General features: G+C 42.2%; 1 protein-coding gene across 1 annotated transcript; it reads left to right on the forward strand.

Annotated features, from left to right (window-relative positions):
- Window positions 1–18,007, forward strand: LOC124309045 (protein tipE). Its single transcript, XM_046772276.1, has 3 exons — window positions 1–2,237; window positions 3,357–3,693; window positions 13,449–18,007. Exons 1-3 carry the CDS (start codon window positions 1,742–1,744, stop codon window positions 13,528–13,530), a joined length of 915 nt encoding a protein of 304 aa, XP_046628232.1. The 5' UTR covers window positions 1–1,741; the 3' UTR covers window positions 13,531–18,007.
- The last annotated feature ends 983 nt before the right edge of the window (window positions 18,008–18,990 follow it).

Below are 18,990 nucleotides of genomic sequence, written 5' to 3' on the forward strand. Positions count from 1 at the left end.
CGACAGTGGGTCGCGAGGCTCAGGAGTGTAAACAAGAGGAGTCCTTTGGGGGGCGCATGCGCCCGGGGACCCCGCCCTGTCGCGAGGGGAGAAATTTTCGAAGGCTGTAGTTTCTCTGGTCTCAGTACGCGAATGCACTCGCGACCCGCGGGACGCCGAGTCCTCGTAAAACGATGATAAATTATTGAAACCAGAGTTATACCGCCGCTTATGTCATTCGTATCAGTGACAAGTTTATTACGGAATCGATCCGCATGTGTGCACGAGGCGTTTGTCACGGATGGACAAGTGCAGCGCGACGATATTCGAGGAGGAGGATGAATTGAAAGGAGGCCCGTTGCTCCGATAAACGAATAGAGTCAAATTTGTAGCGAAATAGGAAAAAAAAAAAAAAAAAAAAAAAAAAAAATGGAAATAATTGACAACGAGTAGTTTTTTCAACCCGCAGCAGCGTCGCAGTCGAAGTTTAATAGAAAAGAAAATTCATTTTTATTCGCTACACGTCGACCGCGCGCGTTATAATATCGTGCGATGATCGCGTGTCTGACCGATGAAAACGCTTCTGTACGTTGAGAAGAGCGGAAAAAATAAAATAAAACAAAATAAAACAATAATCCACGTCGTATCCTGCCAACTGTACGTAGCTTTAAAGTATAGACGATATATTTTTTAAATTTGAGCAACGTAGATGAAACGGGAAAAAAACAAAACGAGAAACGTAATTTGAAAGGAGAAAAAACTGCGTCGAATAACCTCCTTCGATATAATTCAACCGTAGCGAAGTTTAGGGAAAATCAGGGGGTGACGGTTTAAAGAAATTCGCAAGCATGCCGCCGTCGGTGAATCGATATTTCAAATACCCGACGAGTTAACGAAAGCTTTTACTCAGAAAAAGAAAATATTAACCTTCTCAATCGAGATGAACGAGATGGAGAAGAAGGATTCAAGGAAAGGGCCGAAAAAAACCCTTAACGAAGCTGTGTAACCGCTTTCGAACAGCCGCGGTTGTGTACGAAGTTACGAGGAGCGAAAAAAGGAGGTGGAAAAAATCGAGAGGATGACGAGGCAGCGGAAGCCATCCGTGTGAATTATTTTTTAATCAAGCCGCCCCCGTTCACGTTCAAGCCAATACTTAGGTACGCAACGTATACGTGTATGTATGCATACAAGATCTTGGAGCATCTTGAAATCCTCTTAACGTTGATTAAAAAATCATAAATCAAATCGCCGAACCGCCCACCTCGTTGATTGGCGCTATATCGAATCATGCCCTCGATAATAATTTTTCATCCCGTCGGAATATAACGTACCTGTGTATACACGTATACGAGTATACGATCCTCGCGGATCTCGATCAAGCATCGTTAAACTTATCGAAATGAGCGGGTGAAAAGGATCGCTTTCTTTCAAAACACGACGCGCGATATCCTTGATCGAGGGACGAACAATCGAAACCGAAAGGCCTAATTATGCCCGACGACCTAATTGCGGTATCGGACTATCGTAAGAACACGTCGACCTAAGAAACGAGAAGAAGAAGAAGTAGGAAAATTTACAAGGCGATAAGAGTTTGAAGGCGAGAGATAAAAAATAAGGTAAAACAACCGAGTTCCCGCCCAAAAGAGAAGCGACCGAAATCGGAGTCCCTTGATTCAAATGAGTCCTCCGACATCGGCGAAAGGATCGGCGTCGAGCCAAACCACGTAACGACGCGTCGACGGGAAAGAAAGGCTGCGGTGTTATGCGTGGCAGCAGCTCGGAGCTTTTGCTTGACTCGAGTGCGGCTCGCGAGAGTGAAAAGTACGAGATTCAGCAGCAAGAACTACGACGTCGCAAGCTGTTCGAGCTCGGTTTCGGGGCGTCGCGGCGCCGACCGCCTCGGCGAACCTGCCGTCAGCGGTTCAACTTCTACGCGACGTCGGCTCTGGCCCTCGTGGCGACATCCGGGGGAGCGGCCCTCCTCTTCCTCGTGCCCCTCTACGTCGACCCGGCAATCAGCACCCTGGCCGCGGACTTTTCACCCCATCCTGTAACCTGCACGACCTCCCGACGCGAGGACCTCGCCGGTCTTTTCAACTGTTCCTGGAGCTCTTGCCGCGAGGGATGCACCAGCGACGTCTACAGGTGCACCCACATCTACGTCACCTACGCACCCTGGAACAATTCGTCGTCCGGGAATTATTCCGGCGAGGAGATCGACGCGGGAACGTCGCCCCCGGTCGACCTCGGAACGCCAGGTGAGTCGAGAGAGAGAGAGAGAGAGGGAGAGAGGGGAAAGAAGAAAAAGAGAGAAAAATTGCCTGGGATTTGTCTCTCGGCTGGCCGAACAAGGCCGCAGGGTGAGAGGATTAAAAAATTAGGGGCGAAAGGTGCCGGCCGAGTCTCTGAACGTTGGATAGTTTTTCTCCCTCGAGGTTTAACGGACGTAGCTTGGCGGTTGGCGAGAGTAAAAAGAGGGAGGGGGGATAATATCATACACCGCACACTTTATAAAACGGTCTGATTCAATTAGCGAGAGTGGGCTGTGCAGCCGATCCTGGATGTGAGCCAAGTCCGAAACCGAGAGTCAAGGTTGCCGAGATTCGCGGTGTTGGGATCGTGCTGGTATGAGGATAGAGTTCGGAAGACGCTTCTGATGGTGTTCGAAAGTCTAAGACTATACTTACGAGTATCTTTCTCGCACTCTATCCTTGTACGTACCTTACGGTTCCGGTACGTCCCGACAATACCGGTCAGAAGTGAAATTTTCTCTTCTTCATTGATCTTAATTGATCAATGGAAGAAAATTTAGCTTTATCGGATGAAGTCTCTTTTTGTATAAATCGGAACGATATTTCGTAGTTGGAGAAAAATTATCCATTTTCTCAAACAATTGTTGTAAATAGCAGTCGAAGAAACTCCGATTTTGCATCTAAATCACATCTATTCGCAAATAATAATTAATAATATACTTTAAATGCAAAAGAATCGATGAACAGAGTTTGGTAAACGAATATTTTTCGGTACTTGTTCGATTTTCGTACGGACTTTCTCGTATCAAACCCTAAACTTAATCTCCCATCGTGCTCTCGTTATACGGCCGCTGATAACGTTAATAACGATAAAGTCCGTCGCATCTCGGTAAAAACGCTTTCCTTCTCCAGCAAACCTTACAAGTAACAAATAAAGCGTCTGGCTATTATTCGATCTTCGAAACGGACATTTGTTTATCCCAATGGAAGATGAAAAAAAAAAAAAAACAATATTCCGTTTCGTTGACCTCTCTAATCAGCCAGCGCCACTGCGACGCTTTGCGAAAGAAATTAATAACGCGAGAAATTCTATCCTCCAAGTTATGACTTATTGATTTTCTTCAGCCACGGATCTCGTCGGCGAGGTTGAGGCGATACTGATGGTTAACATAAAGGGATGCGGCTACCCGCCGATAGTCGACTGCGAAAACTTCACCAAGGAGCTCGGCTTCGAGGGATCCAAGTTCCCCTGCCACTACAGTCGCGTTAACGGGAGTATAGTGATGGCCGACTACAATCGTGAGGCCCAAATCGCGACGATTATGCACTTCTTTGCCGCACCATTCGTAGTGACTTTGGCCACCAGTGTTGCTCTTTGTGTTATGCATTGTGACTGCAGATGTGCCGCTCCTCCGAGACACCCTCAGAGAACCATGCGGAGGCCCAGGATCGACGATCTCAGGTGAGAAACACTCGCGTCGAATTGCCTGACTCATTTTTTAACCTTTCTTTTTTGTTTGTCAGTAGAGGTCGCTACCAATTGTTGTAATATTTTTTGCGTACACCTTACAGACTTGAATTTTCTATTATTTTTTTTTTTATTCGTATCGCGGTCCAATCAATCGTTCACCGATCGCCGGCAAACCGCGTCTAACAATTCCGCAGTTGGCTTTTCTCGTCTTTCGTCCAAAAGACTAACAGTCTCGGAGAAATTTGGATGACAGTTTTTGTCACCGAAATAGGACTATAGCGTCACGTTGATGTCCCTGTTTCGTTTTCGGTACTGATTTTTATGAACAATGATTAATTAATGACAATAATAAATTAATACATATACAAGTCCGTAAGGTGCGGACATAAAATTGAATAAAAAATATAAAAATAATTCCCGGCGACCTCTAAATAGTTTCTTACTTCCTCCAGATTGTACGACGATATTTTTTTCAGTATTCGTCACAAATTTATCGAGTAGCACCTTGGAAGAAAAAAAACAACAAAACACGAAAAAATTCAAAAACGAACCACCCTGCAGTACCTACGCGACACATACGCAATTCCGACCAAGTGACCGCGCGCCGCCTGTTTTTTAACAGGTTGGAAAAGGAAAAGTAGCGAGAAATCGAATCAATTTATCCCCAATTCAGGGTTCGACTAATTCCCGACGTCAAAGTAAGGTTATCCGCACGAAATCGAGCACGACCGAGATCGTCGGTGACTTTGAAGGGTTCGCTTCGCCCCCTCCTCGACACCCTTAATGACTTCGACCTGCCGACCATGATGCCGCGGGATAAGGAATTTCCCTCAATAAGGAGAGGTTGTTATTTTTCCGCACGAACCGGGCAGTTTATCATCTTTACCGTGTCTGGCATTAGAGTAGGTAGGTAGGTAGGTAGGTACGAGCTCTCTTTCGGCTCGGAAATACCACCGCCGTATATCAGCAGGTATTAAGCTGCAAAACTCGGGGCTTTTATTCCTCTGCACGTGGTAAATTTCCTCAAATTGTGTGGGAGTCGCGTACGTGCACGTCGGTGTGTCTGGAAGGTGGGATTATACCTACGCTGTCCGTAAATTCGGACGGGAAAGCTTTCCGCTCGGATATCCTCACCGCCTATGCAAGATTTTCACAAGTCGTGGAACAAGCCCCGAAACTATTCAAGATCGAAATATACGAAGTGTTAAATTTTAGGAATCAGAGGGAAATAAGGGATACGATAAGGAGCGTTGAGAAGCGCGCTTTTACATCGGCGAAAATTCCTCGTTGCATTATAAATCATATTTTTTGCTTAAAAAAAAAAAATAACGAGCGAATTTTAACGTGATTCCAACTTTAAACTCGAATAACTTTTGAAAGACGTGAGTTGTGAAAAAATTGTAAGAGATCTTTCTCGTAGAGCGTCAAATTCTCCACAAAAATATATAACCGACATTTATGTAGATTGTTTTATTACTACAAAATTCCAAAATAACCAAAATTATTGTCGCGTATAAAATTGCGTTCAGTAAACCCATTAAATGTTAAAATTAAACTCACAAATTGTAACAGGCCTCTCGTTTCCTCTCCCTAAAATTCTTCACGAGGGACTTTGAAAAAAAAAACAAACAATCGGTCCATTTTTTTGGATCACCGTAATACATACGTAAGTTGAGAGTTATTTCGTAAGAAAAATTGACGCGTATAGAGAAAGAAAAAAAAAAATCTACATCTTACGCGATCGAGAAATGTTGCGATTATTATTATTACGCGGCGCACACAGACCGCTTATTAATTTCCGCGCGTCGTATATAAATCGCGGGCGTTTTATTTGTCCCATTGAGAATAATAGGCGGGGGCTGGTGAAGTTGGCACGATTTAAATGGGAAAGGGGTTACCCGAGGCGTGCTTTGGTTATAATTACTGCACCGCAAGAGCATAATAATACACAAAGAGACGGATGTCCCTAATACGTAGGTAGATAATATAACGCCGGCGCGGGTCCGCGTATTATGCATTTATACGGCGCACACCCAGGAGCGGAATCAAGAATTATTGCACGAGCCGTTTCAACCAACCCCGTTTATAATCTACCCGCGGAATCTTGGAATTCTAAATTCCTAACGGAGCAGCCACATGAACTCGAGGATGGGGAGGTTGGTACGTGAAACGCGAGTCGGCTGAAAAGTCGGAAGAAAACTGTAATTTTCATTATCGAGATCAACTTTTCTAAGATCATTTTCAAATGCAGCCAGAAATCGGGTTCACCTTTTGATCTACGAAGGACCAACACCGCGTCGGTTGAACATTAACGGAATTAAATTCCGTCGGAAGGGTGAAAAAAATCGTGTTCGCGATGCGGGGGAATGAAATAAAATAAAGTAAATCGGACTCGATTCGTAAAAAACTGCGGTGTACTTGCGTATCATTAATTTCTTTCCACTCCCGTGCAGCAGCACGACGAGAATCGGGTTTCACTGAATGATTCGGAGCGATACGAGGGGTGGTCGGAGATCTTTGCAGAGGGCGTCTATGAAACCCCGCGATTGTAGTTTAATTACTTCTGACGTGCGGGCAAGGCTAGTGCGGAAAGTTTTCACCTTTCTCTCTCGCTCTTCGCCCATCCCGGGAACTCGATGAGTTATCGTTCTTCTCGAAACTTGTTGGAGCCAGCCGACCAGCCAGCCACTAGAATCGTGCGTGGTATCGTGCACGATTTTACAAACATTGGCACCGCGCTCAGTCAGCCAAGGTTAACCGAGGTTCCAGAGAACCAAGGTTGACCGAAATCATTCCGGCTGCGGGCTAAAACGAATAACAAACAAAAAATATATCAAGGATATTTGGACGCAAAGGGGATGGGAAAGGAAAAACAACCCTGTTTTTACTCGTACGTGATTTTTCGGAACACCGATGGAACGGTGGAAAGAAATAAATATGCGAAATTTGAGTCCTCCGCGTGCGTACTTTCCTCTGTAAACATGTTTTTCACCCTTTTCCTCGGTTGCAATATCGATGTACCCATTTCACCGTACAACCTCCAAAGCCCGGATTTGCACACGTGTGCAAAAATTGGCACGTCGCCGCGTCGATACGTTTCTCGTTGTATTTTAGAGCGGTTTAATATCTTGGCATTCGACGGTGCTGCAGCGGATACCTGGGTACGTCAATATTATATTGAAAGGACTCGAAGCGTATTGGAATAGGGGTGAAAAGGGGGCCGAATGCCGGTCGAGGAGGTTGGAAATTAATATCGCAAAGTGCCGAAGAAAGGTGGTGTAATACGGCTGCGAGAACAGCTGATGTGGTGAAAACCATCCCCCTCGTACATAGATATTACCATAAAGCCGGGCTTTTCTAGCCGCGCAACACATCGCGTCGTTGTGACATAACGCTGCGAGCAGGCTCGACATCGGTTAACGTTGTAACGATCCGTTGTTATTACATATACCGGGAGCGCCGCTGCCTCGCTTCGGTAAAAAGTTCGACATGCATAATTCAATTATATCACACAACTCACCCCGGTTCGTGTCTTCTTACGCAATCCCTTCGTACTCGTTCAAGATCTCGAGACCCTTTCGCTTCGCTTTGAATTGCCCGTATTGAACACGACGAAGACCCGACGATGACGATGACGATGAAAAGTTTCTCCACATCCAGCCGTTAATAAATTTACAAACTTTCTCTTCGGATCGGTATAATTATTACAAAGTCGCCAAAAACCGCATGCGTGGAAACTTTCGACCATCCAATCCATTCGTCGTCGTCGTCTCGAGGGTAATTTCGACGAAAAAGAAGTTTTGCGAAAAGTGAATAAATTGAATTCAATTATTCAGTCGTTCAATTTTATGTTCGTTATTACTCGAATAATATCTGTTACTTCAACTTCGTTACGTATAGCTGCGAATTTACGACTGCGGATACGTTGGTGAAAATAGGGTTGGAGGGGGATGTTCGCTTCTCGAGAAGACGCCTGCAGCCACGGAGTTACGATGGTTTGTTTTTTGTAATTTTTTTTTATTAAAAAAGAAAGAGAACGATAAAAAGTGGAGACGAAACAGAAGAACGTTGAGCTTTTAACGACTCCGATTTCGTCGCACGAAGCCGGTGTCGCGGGCTGGTTCGCTAATGGCGTCGATGGATGGTAAAAATTTGAATATCCCCCTTGGCTAGACGACGGACGTGAGAACGAATGACGTTTATAACGAAGCGCGGTGCCCGCGCCGCCGTGGTGGTAGTGGCTGATAAAAAAAAAAAAAAAGGGAACAAAAATGTCGAAGAAGCGGGGAGGGAAGAAACAGCTGCAGCCACTATCGTACGTCCCGTAACGAGATTCGTCGACTTAACATTTTCCATTCAATTAACCACGTGATTGACACGCGCCGGCTTCCATGTAATTCCATTACCGATTAACCAAGGGTGGCGCGCACTTGTTAGCTGTCACAGTTATTTGACCCCGGTGTCTGTTTGCGCTCCCGGCAACTCGCAAACCGTTCCCGAGGTCTTCCGCAACACCGAGTGAGACGAGAGAGAAACGGGGGTGAGAGCGGCGAAGAAAAGAAAGAAACAGGTATAAAAATAGAGAAAAGCTCGCCCTGTCGCGTGTCGCGTGTCAGCAGCGAATCGATATATCGGTCGAAAGCTCTTCATCCTAAAGGCTAGAGCTTCGCTAAGCTCAGCTGGCGGCTTGCCATCACTCCCTCCCTCCCTCCCTCCCTCCCTCCCACCCTCCCTTCCACTTACCGACCGAAAGAAATACTGCAATTTCATCGTGGGCCGGTGCATTACGGGCTGCATAACGGGCCGCAAAAATACACTGGGATCGGTGGAAAACGCGCTCAAGTCTGCCGTAATCCGCATAGAGCTTCGGTAGGTTCGCTTCGATGCCGCGAAATCCTTCTTATATCCCGCAGGTCTATCTGTTGATCCAGATCTGACGATTAGAGAAGCACTTATAACGGGAGGGGTATGCGTCTGGTGTATACAGGGTTTCCGATCAATACGTGACCTGAATTCCTTACTCGACATTATCGACGCTTCTGTATGAGCTTGTAATTAATAGTCGCTCCTTGTATCCGTTCGCGCCTCGGCTGCGGTCCGTTGAAACGAAATTCAAGGAGCGTGAGCGTAAGCGGAAACGGAAACGGCAACATTGCTCCACGCAACTGGATTGAATCGAATTAATACGTATCTAAGGTACTTGATGCGCAAGTTCTCCCTAGGGGTACGGAATCGTGAGGGGTGGTTAGCGGATAAGCAACGCCGGTTCTGAACACAGATTCCCTTACCGATGCTTTACCGACGCTTTCTATCTGATCCGATTAAAATGAAATTAGGCTTGTCGAGAGAAGAGAAAATAGACTTTGGCGTACTTTCGCTGTTCACTTTATTTGCTCTCAGTGTCGTCAGTTCCACACAAGAGAGGCAACGCCGGTTCCGAAGACAGATTCCCTTACCGACGCTTTACCGACGCTTCCTATCTAATCTGGTTGAAAATGGAATTCGAACCGTTGAGCAAAGAGAAAAGACATTTCGTCATCGGTATCATTTTATATCGTATATCGTAAAGTATATGATTTATATACGCATACTATTTGATACAAGAGAGGATTAAATGTCAATTTTCTCGTGGACCCTCCGGATCCTCGAACACGTGACTCACAGGCCGACACCGATCGAGGTGAAGGTAGGCTAATTTGCATGAAGTGGCGAGAGCCGTTTGCGAGAATAAATGTAAAAAGCGATACGAAATTATGGTAATTCCTTGAAAGTTTCACTCGGTCCTCTCTAGCTTTACGCGCGGCCACCTCAAGTGCCGCAATCCGTTCCGCAAGCGCATGGCGCCATCCGCTGAAACCAGTTTCGGAAAAGTTCTTGTTATGCCCGTAGTCCGCAGTCTTCCAAAGTACAGTTTAACGATGTTAGCTCCACCTTCTCCTACGTGCGCCTCCGATCAAAGTTTCAACGTTATGCAAAGTAGACAAGCTCTCGAGAATAAGCGAAAGATGAAAGTGCATTCGTAAATTTTCGTAATTCTCGCTCAATCTTTATATATATGTATATCTCTCTCTTTCCATTTCCACCAGCCGCGTTGAGCAGGTAAAGTGGAAAAATTACATCTGAACGGGGGAAAATGGTGAGAATATTTTCCACTTTGCGAGCGCCTTTGTTTCTGTGAATCGCAGCCCTTTCGCCACACTTCCGTTGCGATAGACGCGGCTTCAATCCGTCCGACACCCCCGACTTCACAGCTGCAATGTGCGGTGCTTTTGTTTCACTGCTTTTGACGCTTTGCAGCGTACACGAAGCTTTGAAGCGGCTATTGCAGCTGTATAATCGGAATGGAAATAGGCGAGAGAGGAAAACAGGGAGGAATTGATTGAAAAAAAAATTCCACCTGGAGCGCCCTTAGCTGCAAGGGTGGCAAAATTTGTATTCACAAGCGTCGAGTGTCGTTGACAGAGTTTTCCTTTGTCGTCGCGTTCAAGTCGAGACTCCGTCCGTGCCGAAGTAGACCTTCTCCTTGGCGTTTGTTCGAAAAATGATTGTCTAGGGATTTTCATTGTACGTTCGACTAATTCAGCCTCCTTCAAGCGGCGACTTTATTGCGAAGTGGAGAAAGAAAATGGAAAAAAAAAAGAAAAATAAAGAAAAACTGAGCTACCGTACCCGCAGAATAGCCAATCACCGTTGCGTATATTATATTCCAGACACGCGGATCAGCTTTTGTTCGGAAATTCGGGAAGCGTTGCTGAATGCGCGTCGCCTCGCTTCGCGAATGCAATTATTATTCCGCATGATGACCGAAGGGGGTGGCTGGAATCGATGAACGCGTCTATGCAGGCGGGCGAAAATACACGACACCCCCTCCGTATCGATCAATTCACCCCCCCCCCCGGTTTCGTGACTTTCGGCCGTTCCCCCGCATGCCGCGGTTCGGACGCGTTTCGCCCGCAGCGTGACCGAAACGAGGTTGCGTGACCCCGCGGACTTCGGTCAAGGGTCAAGCCTTGCTCGCGACGCGGGTCATCTTCGGGGTGATTCAGAGCCGGAGGACGGTAAACGGTGCCTGGTGTCAATACCACCAGGTTTCAGGGAATTCAAGCCGCTTCGGAATCCGCTAATCAATTATAACTGCCGATCAATTTAGGCGCTGCCTTCAGATTCAGAATCTATGATCACTCCGTCGTTCGGTCGAACACACGGGCGCCCGGATCAAGATTGGGTTTTAATTTGGACGAAGGCGTTAAAGGCCGCGTACTAGACTAGATGATAACGATTTGCAAGCCCTCACAGACGATATCCGGAATTCACCCTGACTGATACTTCCCGCAAACATTTTGCAAGGAGGAGAACGAGTGCCATATTTTTCGTCGGTCTGCTTCGTTCGACCGTAAAGGTGTGCATTGAAAGGAATATAACTACCATTTCTCCTAATATATAATCTGATTTTTATTAAACGCGATATAACAGCGCACGTATTATAAGATTCACGTGAAAGAGTCCGATCGTGGAAGGATTTAGGATCACGAGTGGGTTCGGTCCCCTTTTTAGCTGTCCTAACTAGCATGAGTGGTTCCTTTTTGTTTTTGTTTTTTTTTCTCCCCCCTGCATACCAAATACGACCTACTATAAATCCCGCATGTAAAGTGGCGTACGTACGAGGGACCATCGTGTAAATTATAATTGGGTCTGTTGGGTTTAAAACGCTTCGCCCAGCGCGCTGCACGGCGGAAATGTAATTGCTGTAGAATGTATGTACCTGCATACCTTGTCTCTCGCAGAGACACACACATCACGACGAGGGTAGCGTGGCTTTAAATTAAATTAATTGTAGAAAGAGGGAAACAACTCGTCAGTCCGCCCGTTTCGGCCTTGACCTCTTCCACGCTTCATATTGTTCCAACCGCGAAAACACAAGAGAAAGAAGAAGAAAAAGAATAAAAAGGGAGGAAACGGGCGGAAATTTAACAAGATGCGTCCTTTCCATCCTCGGGGAAGAATCGCCGTTTCAACGACGCTCGTTAAAACTCGGCCTGTTCCATTTTCAAAAATTTCTATTCAGGCAGGCATGCAAACGACTGTCACGTGTCAGATGTCTCAAGGCTCGGGGAATCCCCGCGGTCCGAATCGATTTCGCATCTCGTCCAATTTGACTCGACGGTGGCATGAAAGGGGGATGGAGGTGAATTAATGCCAGGCATGTGAACAGAAATAGAAACGTCCCCTTTTCCCCTCTGCTTATTTTGATTTCTAGTACTGTTTTCTTCCCCTGTGCCAAATTAACGATTCATTCATTCAAGGAGGCGGACGGGGATCAAATGGCGAGTACGGTGACCTTTCATAATGCCAGACTAAATGCGAGGACTCCGCTTTTAGGTCGTAGATTTTTGTCGAGGCGCGGGGTTCGCAACATTTCAATCCCCGAAAGGCCCCTTATATCGGTCCAATCGGATGGCCGTCTTCTTAATCGACACGCAGCAAGCTCTCCGCGCTCTCTGGATAATCGGAAGCTCCGCGTTTTTCAACCGCAGCGCGGGTTTTATTTTCAATGAAAATTCCAGCCGCCTGCAGAAAAATTTCAAAGAGTGACGTCAAAGGATGTATCCGAGCGCTTTTATTGTACCAAGGAGCATCGATTTTTCCACCAACAAAATTCCGAGTCTATCGAGTGTATTATTAAATGGACCGCGGATACAAGAAAGCAAGCGTAGGTGTATAACTTGTACGTTGTATAATCAACTCCGCGGATGTCTTGCAAAAACCGTCCTGCACAATGGCGTCATTGTTGAAACCTTTCGCAGGGTATTACATGCCGGGTATCCCAGCCTCGGGGCTTCTCCTCTCCATTATTCTCCAGATTTCAATCGTAGAATAGAATTTGGGTCGCGAGAATTGGTTTTTCAATTGTCATCGCGTGATACCCTTACAGGTACAATGATTTCTGAGCGTCGATTCTGCGCAGCTTGTTCGCAAAACGTGAAATTCGAAAGAAGTGAGAAACTCTGCGAGCCGCTTTCCATCGTTTTCCTCGAGCAGCACCAACCGAATTAAATTATAACAACGATAAGAGAGAACGTCGCGAGTCGGCACATGTCGCAGAGATTTTCGCGTCAGAGGGAATCCGGATGATGATTATAAAAATACATAAAAATAATTAAGGACGCTGCGAAAGAGCGGAAATAGTATAATTCGCAGACTCACTTTACCGTCACAGAAACGACTACTTTGTACACGGAAAACACGCATAAAAAAAAACGTGCAAAACGTTCTCGCGTTGCGTAAAACTAATTTCAAGCAGTCCCAACGAAATGCAATCTAAATAACGCGTAGAGTTGGACGGAATCCTGAGACTCCGGCGTCACTGCAGGATCCGGGGCGAAGGAAAAAGTCACCTTCGGGGCGTAAAAGAGCGCAATTAATATCCGTTCTTCCACGAATTCGCGGGTTCGAGCTTCCACGCCTTTCCATTTCACATCCTGGCCAATTCAGCTAATGGAAAATAAGGAGAAAAAGAAAGCCGTCATCACGTGCCGTCCGGTGTTTCGTCCAGATCGAAGCCCGACTCGGGAAGCGTTTTGTCATTTTCTCACCTCCCCCCCGCCCATTCTCCTCTCGCCCCTATACTCACACATACCATTGAAATTGACGGCAATGTACGTGTAATACGTTTCGATGCAAAGTAAAGTTGCGATTGTAATTTCCTTTTTTTTTTTTTTCTCTCATCTTCTCCCTCTCGATTTCAGCGATCACTCGATAAGCAACAGGGTCGATCGGCGGGGTCACGTGCCACACTGCGAATGCGGTGACGTAACGAGGCCCTTATGACGTCACGAGGAGACGGCGGAAAGCGTCCTGCCGACGTCGCAGTCCGATCTCTAGGACACGAGGTGGAGCGACCTTCTGCACTCCGTCCTTTCCGCCTCTCCGGAATTCTACCGACATTTCAACGTACGTATGAAGAATTTCACCTGCAAGCGTCTACGCCCTATGATTAATCAAGATTTTCCGTTTCCCGTTTCATTTTACTCGCGTTGATTGTAATACACTTGCCTTTACTGTAATTCAGCCGGTCCGAATTAGTTATTCGATTTGCGAGATCAATTGAACATACGATTAAACGATGCGGAAAAATGCTTTTTTTTTTTCAAGTTGCTAATTTCGCCAACCGGTAACCGGATTTTCATTCAACTTCAGACGCGTCCTAATTCGTGGAAGTTTTCATCTATAGAAAACGACGAAATATGATCTATAAAGTCGCTGCGGTTGTATTTCGGTATTATTCGTAAAAATTCCTGACAGAAGATATTATTTCACGTCGCGGTGTTACACGAGAAATTTCGCGAGATCAAATCTGGTACGCGTAATAACTTCGTATCCGCAAACATGCAGGTTAGCGGGGAGATAATAAACTGCCCAGCAGTTTGAGAATGAAATAAAAAACAAGAGAAGCTGGAACAAACTAAACTAAAATCTCTGCAGCGACTTGTGATATAGAGTTTCGTAAAACTTGATCTCATCCCTTCGCTGTTGTAATTGAAAAAAGAAAGTAATTTTGCAATGGATACGCGGAAAGCTTTGTCATTTTCTCATTTTTCAATTCTTTTTTATTACTATTATTATAATTATTATTATTGAGTGCGTAAAGGAAGTGTATAATATATATGTATATTATATTGTTACATGATAATGTTGCGCAAGAATCGCGTATAGTGATGAGTATGATAAAGAAAAATGAAAAATTGTTGAAACATATGTAAGAGGTAACAAAATAGCCGTCTATATAAATAATACGTATAAAACGTAAGTTAACGGTAGTTATAGGATATTACATAAAAGCCTACGAGGGGATTGATTGACTTATCGAAGCTGCATAGAAGGGAGATTGGAGCAATATAATAACAATAATAATAACAACAACAACAATATAGCTACGGTGTATGAAAAAAAAAAAAAAAAAGAAAAACAAAAATAAAATAGCTCTGTATTCTATACTGTATCTCTATATCTATAAATATTATTATAGTGTAGAGGTGTATGGGCTGTGTCTCGACTGACGATGGACCAAATCGATACAGTTTTTTTATAGGAATTGCGAGTTGGAGAAAAATTTAAACAAAATAATAATAATAATAATAATAATAATAAAAAGTGAAAAGAGAATAGTTAATGGTGAGATCATCCCTAGATTATTCAACCTTACAGGAATAACACATCAGGCATCATTTTCTATTAACCGGGAAATTTTTCCATTTCCTTTCGGATGATTTATTTACATGGAAATTGCAGCGTTTGTTCCAGTTTTTTTCAGTTTTTTTTTTTTTTGTTTTGCTTTTTTCTTTTCCGTATGAGCTTGATTCTTAGGAAAACGTCGTGAAACTAAAACTCCATTCTTGAATAAAATATCTACCATCTCTACGCGAGTTGATACAATATTGATGAGAATTACGGAGAAGGGTGGAAGAAGATAGAGGAACGAATTTATCCCAGCATTTTGCAGACCCTTAAAATCTCTACGAAACCGCGGAGCTCGGATTAAACATTTAAACATATCTTTTGGGGGTTTTTTTTTTCTGAGAAAATCATTATTTTTGACGAGAGTTTTCAACTTTTTAAATCGAAAAATGGATTTTTTCTCACAAGAAACTTGCGTTTTTTCTTCAAGATCAATTTATAACCCCGTTGAATATAATCGTCTGCGGATTGTGAAACAAAAACGATTCACGTTTCACGCAATTACTCGTATACTTTATAATTTATGAAAATCAACTGTAAATTTTTTTAAAAATTCGAATTTACCGAATGACTCGTTTTCAATACATAACGTAACGATTAATTATGTAAGCGCTATAATGTAGCATAAGTTTACACAAACGATTTATAAAATACACTAAATATTGTAATAGTGAAATTATTCAGCCAATATCTGTAACAAATCACAATGTTGAGGCGATCAATTCTGAGGAATTCCAAAATCTAAATTGTCAACTGCTCATTTATCCATTTCCGTTGAGAATTCGGAGAAATGCAGCTTAATCGTCGATATTACGCATTGCAAAGTGGATTAATCGTTGTAACTAAATACATAAACCTACAATATTTTACCGAAAAGGGCCTGGATGTCATTTTTGTATATATCCTAACGACTAACATACACATGTATGTATATATAGATATATACGTAAATATATACATGTACGCATACATACGTGATAGATGATAGAAAGTGAAGAAATAAATAAATCGATTATAAGCGAATGAATATTAACCGAAAATTATGAACAAACGTAAAACGATTTAACAGGTGTAGAAGAAGATATTCCTAATGGAAAATAAACATGGTACGTTAAAAAAAAAAAATAATATACACGCGAATAGAAGAGAAAGACAGAAAAAAAGAAAAACAAAGAGCAGAATATAAAAGATAACGAATTAAATAAATTGATAAATGATATATTTAAAGCATAGATCGCGCGTCACGTCGTTTAAGCCGCATGTGTTTATGCTATGTATGTAATATTTGAATTAAAATTATAATACGCGTAGGTGTAAACGGTATAAGCAAAGGTTACGCTGTATAAGTAATTAAAAGAAATGAATAAACTACCTAGTGCACGCGACAATATACTTAGGCGCCGTTTTTCAACTTGGAAAGCAGGTAAAAGGACAAAAAAATATATAAAAAAAAACAAACGAGTAAAAAAAGAAAAATGAACGAAACTGAAGTAAAATTGAAATGGAGCGAAAAAAAAAAAATAAATAAAAAACCAAAAAAAAAAATAAAAATAAAAATATAAATATAAAAAAAATAACAGAGATAAGATTTAAAACGAAAAGAGTAGGATAAAAAGTAACGTTATGACGCGATAGTAATTATATATATATATATAAAACATGAAGAATGTGAGGTCAGGTTTAAAAATAGGAAAATTCCCTAACCCCGCGAAACGTTCTACGACATACATTATATTCGGTAATTGCGCGCTTTGCCTTTGACATTTTCCTTCTTTGTCCACTGTGCGCGTACAGTATCACATGATATTATCAAAAATTCTTCATCCTCCGACGCGTTCGCATGCAACGTATAATATAATCCCTCGGACACTTGCGTCACCGTTTTAACAATATCCGTGCTTATTTTCGACGTATTCCCTGCTCTGTGAAACATTTTTTATCACCGCAATGCTAAATCCTGGAAAAAGATTTATCATCGCCGTTTCGGATATTCTCCAAAGAATTTTCACCCCCGTAAAACATTACGATCAATTGTTACAGACGTATGAAAATTTTATACCCGCATTAACGTGTAACAAGAAATTGAAAAACAAGTTCACCCGTATGTTTCGTCACAGACGGACGTTTATATGCCACCTTACCTATATTGAAATTATTACATATTGTACGATCACGTTTGAGTGAATATATTATACAAGTTTAAAATGCGTGGAACACGGAGAATTAATTTTTTCAAAAGTCCGAGATTCTCTTGGCTCGTATTGTATATAATATGATACGTTTGTGAGAAAAAGAAATTAAAAAAGAAAAAACAAAAAACAAAAAAAGAGGAAGAAAAATGTACGAGATAAACGAGTGAGGGTGGGATGAGGGAGGGGTGGAAAAAAAAGCGAACAAAAAAAAATTCAACTCAAAGTGAATTAACATGCGGGATTATGAGACAAAAATGGCTGAGTATGTAACTAAACACGCGACGCAATGGCCGAATTTCAACGCGAGTGTATTACGGTAATTATTAGACGATACTAACGAATATTATATATTTGTGCTGTTAAATAACGATGCAATCCGCGAATGCATATCAATTATATATATATATATGTATACAATAATCAGAATATTATATTTTATCCTCACGATTAATTATCAGTAACAAGTTACGCGTATAATACGTTATTAATTGTAATAAATTATTAAGCGAGTTTTGACCGCCTTCGCTTGCGAATTGTATTAATTATCAATAAATTGCTGAAATATCGATAAAAATCCGTGAATACGTTTCTAATTGCGATAGATAAAACGAAACGCGAAAAAATGTATGAAACAAAAAACAAGGAACAAAAAAAAAACAAACAAAAAACGTAGAACCGATGCGAATCCAATCTTAAAATAATCACGTGCATAGGTATAAATAATTGTACACGATACGCGAAATACGATAGCTGCCGGAATCACGGTTAGGTAAAAAAAAAAAAAAAAAGAAAAAAGATTAGGAAAAAAAAAGAATGTAACGAGTCGACGGGTGGAGAGTGAGAAGAAAAAACCGAGAGAAACCGCTTTCGATCGTAAATCGACACGGGCACTGCCAGAACGCTAAAAAATCAAAATATCCTTTCGACGGCAAATCAAAATCCAATCAAAGCCGCTCTTCGGTTAAATCGTGAAATTGGAATCGTAAGAAAACAATGTTTGGCGCCGGGCGCCTCATTTAGATTTTCACGAAACTCGCGGAAGCTCTGACCAATAACGTTTCAAACGATTCAACATATTAATAGATTAGCGAATGATAATTGGATGAAATGATAAAAGAAGAGAAGTAAGAGAAATTGAACAGTATTGATCGACGAATCGATCAACACGGACCTACGGAACCGCATCAAATGAAAGATAAGATAAATAAATAATCGAAATGTACGCCGCATCTTGAGCTTATCGAATCTGCAAGAATTAGAATAACAATTTCATGAATAATATATAATACACGTACCTACTATACTGTTATACACCGTAAATAAATAATTCGATTCTATCGAACCGACTGGAAGAGAAAGGATAAATCAAAATAGAGAACCTGAAAAAATAATAAAAGAATAAAAAAAAAAATTGTGGTACGGTAAATGAAAAAAAAAGTTCGGAGCAGTGCAAAGAATGAGGCGTAGTCGGTAACGTTTGAAACGTATAAACGTGTACTAATAACAAAATAATCAATTTAGAATGTATATGTCTAATTGTGAGAAATTATGCCTGTATTATATACACACATGTATTACACTCGCGATTATATAGGTATATACGCGTATGTAGTAAAATATATGAATTACGATCTGGTACTATAGATAAATGTTAACGAATTATTGAGGAACGTTCATCAGTATATAACGTAACATAAAACATATACATATATTATTATAGTAACCCGATGATAAAAAGTTTAGCTGGTCTAAATGACAGGGGGTTGTTTTTATATAGATATATAAATGAATAAACAAATAATAATATATATATATATAAAATATAAAATATACTATATCAGGCATACGTTATTATTACCAT

This window comes from Neodiprion virginianus, chromosome 7, assembly GCF_021901495.1.
Source record: "Neodiprion virginianus isolate iyNeoVirg1 chromosome 7, iyNeoVirg1.1, whole genome shotgun sequence".
Classification (NCBI taxonomy): domain Eukaryota; kingdom Metazoa; phylum Arthropoda; class Insecta; order Hymenoptera; family Diprionidae; genus Neodiprion; species Neodiprion virginianus.